Source organism: Camelina sativa, chromosome 12 (genome assembly GCF_000633955.1).
Source record: "Camelina sativa cultivar DH55 chromosome 12, Cs, whole genome shotgun sequence".
Classification (NCBI taxonomy): Eukaryota; Viridiplantae; Streptophyta; class Magnoliopsida; order Brassicales; family Brassicaceae; genus Camelina; species Camelina sativa.
This window is the reverse complement of record NC_025696.1, coordinates 15,995,398-15,998,615: the sequence shown is the minus strand read 5'-3', so window position 1 is coordinate 15,998,615 and position 3,218 is coordinate 15,995,398. Positions and strand designations below refer to the sequence as shown.

The 3,218-nt window shown below is 40.2% G+C and overlaps 3 protein-coding genes across 5 annotated transcripts in view; 2 read left to right on the top strand and 1 right to left on the bottom strand.

Moving 5' to 3' along the window:
• LOC104733560 overlaps positions 1-118 on the top strand; it is a 1,537-nt gene extending 1,419 nt beyond the window's left edge. The window contains exon 2 of the mRNA XM_010453130.1: positions 97-118. Within this exon, the coding sequence (XP_010451432.1) occupies positions 97-118 (22 nt within the window). The remainder of the gene's footprint in view (positions 1-96) is intronic.
• Positions 7-1,492, top strand: LOC104731890. Its single transcript, XM_010451398.2, has 2 exons — positions 7-96; positions 377-1,492. The coding sequence occupies exon 2, from the start codon at positions 474-476 to the stop codon at positions 1,416-1,418; it is 945 nt and encodes a 314-aa protein (XP_010449700.1). The 5' UTR covers positions 7-96; positions 377-473; the 3' UTR covers positions 1,419-1,492.
• The window catches only part of LOC104731889 (protein SUPPRESSOR OF npr1-1, CONSTITUTIVE 1), a 9,123-nt gene continuing 7,429 nt past the window's right edge, over positions 1,525-3,218 (bottom strand). Inside the window, exons 5-7 of one of the 3 annotated variants that reach the window (XR_758679.2) lie at positions 2,012-3,131; positions 1,862-1,924; positions 1,525-1,748 (exon numbers count right to left, since the gene is read on the bottom strand). Coding sequence is in view for 2 of the 3 variants with exons in the window: in XM_010451396.2 (XP_010449698.1) it covers positions 2,043-3,131 (1,089 nt within the window). In the remaining variant the exon portion in view is untranslated. Of the gene's footprint in view, positions 1,749-1,861; positions 1,925-2,011; positions 3,132-3,218 lie in introns of those variants that run through there. The other 2 variants (XM_010451397.2, XM_010451396.2) reach the window with 2 other exon arrangements.

Genomic DNA, 3,218 nt, shown 5'->3' with positions numbered 1-3,218 from the left:
CCCAATTTTGACTTCTTCTTTGTCAATGTATCTCTCACAAGCAAGCTTCTTCGATTTTGCTCTTACACCACCGATCGGTGTTTTCGAATCTTTCAGGTCTGTCTCCATTTCAATCTAGATCGATGTCAAGTAATTACAATTAATTGTCTAGGGTTGGGATTTAGCGGTAGATCGGGAATCGAAATTTACGTTTATTTTTCAAGAGATTCATGTTAGTTGGCAATGGAACCGAGTTCTGGATTCGTTGATTCTCGAATTGTTTGATTTCGTGATAAATTTTGAAGCTTTGCAACAATACGCATTGTCTTGTCTGTGTTTTGTTTATGGATTCTCTTGAGTCGGCTATAAAGTTTTGTGCTTTCACTATTAACCACAGGTCACATACAAGCTGACATTAATTCTCTAGAAGCATAGCATCTACCAACAGCTGTTGAAAGCTTAAGCAGGGTTCCTATGTGCTTTTGTTTGAAATCATGATTGAGGTAAAGCGACCTGGTTCTTCCACCACACGGATCACCACAACACTCGTTGATTCATTCATGATACTCTTCAGAAACAAACACATCTTGTTACCAATCTTTGCGCTCATAGCGATCCCTTTAGCAGCTTTACACCTCTCCTTAACTCTTACCTCCTTTCGCCTTAAAAACCATGTCTTTCGTCTAGAAGCCTTAGCTAACGTCGTGCATACTCGGTTTGAAGCTAGACAGATCTGGCAAGAGTCTAGAGAAGACGCTGTCTCGCTTTTACATCTCAAGTCTCGGTACTTCGTCCCATCCTTTATCCTCTCCTGTATGGCCTCCATAACTGTCATCACTTCAACTTCTTTCTCACACCAAGGCCTAAACCCATCTCTGAAGTCGTCATTTGCTTCAGTGAAGTCCTCTTGGATGAGAGTAACAGCAACTTCTGTCGTCGTCTATGGTCTGCTCTTCCTCTACTCACCAGTTCCCATGTTTCTATCAGCTCTCGTTGGTTACACACCCACATTGCGTTATCTCATCACGATCTTCTGTCTCGTTGTTGAGGTATACATAATGGCTATAACGGGGCTTGGTCTTGTCGTCTCTGTATTGGAAGAAAGATACGGTTTTGATGCGGTTAAGGAAGGAACCGCTCTGATGAAAGGGAGGAGGATAACAGGGTTGGCTTTGGCGGGTGTATTTGTGTTTCTGTCGAGTTTCATTGGTCATGGGATGGAGAAGTTGGCAAAGGAGCTAGATATGGACTCGAGCTCAGGGTCGTGGTGGAGGTCGGTGGTTGTGGCCGGTGGGTGGGACGGGTGGAAGCTGGTTTGTATGTATGGTGCTGAGGTGGTGTTGAGTTATGTTGTAATCACTGTTTTTTATTGTGAGTGTAGGAATCGCAATGGTATCAGCGATGCAAATGTTGCTGATGATGCAGGTCTTGCTATTTAAAAATTTAGTTCCAACACTTTTTAACTTGCTGATAACTCTTGTCAATTTGTGATATACATTTTTGTTTACCCAAATGATGATTCATTCATTGCTTTAAAGAGAAAAATAACCTTTGGTAATGTACACGTTGAGATATATGTCTTTGAAACGACAAGACTGTTACATTTACATCTTTCAGGAAAACCGAAATTTTCAAAGAAGCAAACAGAGAGATCAGAGAAATAAGAACAGGGTGCTTCTGCCATCTGTAAAAGAAGAAATTACAATCATTCTCAGGCTCCGGACATGGAGTCATAAAAGGTTTGTAGTTCTCAGACAGTGCTCCATCATCTGCAAGAGAAAATAGATTGTGTGAAAAACTAAGAAACCGTCTTGTCAGATACCATTATAGACTTTATAGTCATGTTCGATCACAAAACATAGTTGTAATATGTTTCAGTTACCTTCACAATGTGATACAGTGAGAAGACGAGCGTGATATATTCTTCATATGTTCCCGATTTCATCTGCATAATAAATCAAAAGTCAAGAGATATAACTTCCATAACTTTATAATTTTCATGACTTTTTAATTATTATGACAAAAGGCTGACCGGCAGCCGTTTCTTGCTTCTCACAGTCTCTTCAATCACTATCATCTGGCTTTGGACACACTTTTATGAGTCGGATACCGCATTCTTTTATCCTATTGAAGCAAGAAAACTTAAACTCCACATCGTCGAAAGCCGATTTAGATGGAACATTTTTAGGCCGGAACTTGAAGGAAAAAGAAAACAGATGATCTGTCTTACACAAGTACAGGTCTGCAGCTCCACCTTCAAAAAACGATTCCCTATACGTTCTGCCATTAAATCCAATTTTTACCTCCAAATATGAAGGCCAATCCTCGTCCTCGGTTGGAAATTCAACCACGACGCAAGCCTTAAAATCCACGAATTCTTGAGAAAGAGTGCTCTGAGGTAAAGTGACAGTTATGGAATCTCCATCAGCTCGATGTTCGAAAAACCATGGCACTTCTTCACCTGGTAAGGCCACAGGCTTGGTGCTTAGTCGTATGATGCCTTCTCGCTCATCTCTTTCCCATTTGAAGCAGTTCTGGAAGCTAAACGATTCCGCACGTATGGGCAAACTGTACCAACCACTACCTGTCTCATGCCGGAAAAGCTTACGTCGTGGTGTATATTCAATGTTGTCATATAATGATATACCAGAAGGGTAATCTTCCTCACTGGTCTCAGCGTAGTTCAAGATGGCACCTCTACAGTCTGTAAAGTCAACGAAATCTAGACTTTTCATGCTGAAAATGTTTGGGGAGATGTATTTCAACCTCTTGCAACAATACATCATTAGTACTTTGAGCGTCGAAAAATGCTCAATCCAGGGGGGAACTTCTTCAATGCCGGTGTTTTCTAGATAGAGACATACGATATTAAGTGAAATCAGAGGAAAACTTCTTAAACTTGAGCAATCACTGAGATCGAGGATTTTAAGAGATGACAAGAGGGAACCGGTTGAAAGATCCTCCAGCCTTGTGCATCCTTTCATTTTCAACTCCACCAAATTTTGGAGTTTTTGAATTGAAGAAGGAAACTTCACCAAACTTTTGCAATTGTTGAGTTCCAAACTCTCCAGATTGGTGGCCTTTGAAAGATCTGGAATTTCTTTCAGTGTTTTACATGATGACAGATTCATCGTCAGGAGACATCCAAGCGACTGAGATTTTTGTTTTTAAGAAAAAAAAAAAATGCTTCAATCATTATCAATGACATATATATGTTTAAACTTTAAACTATAAGTACA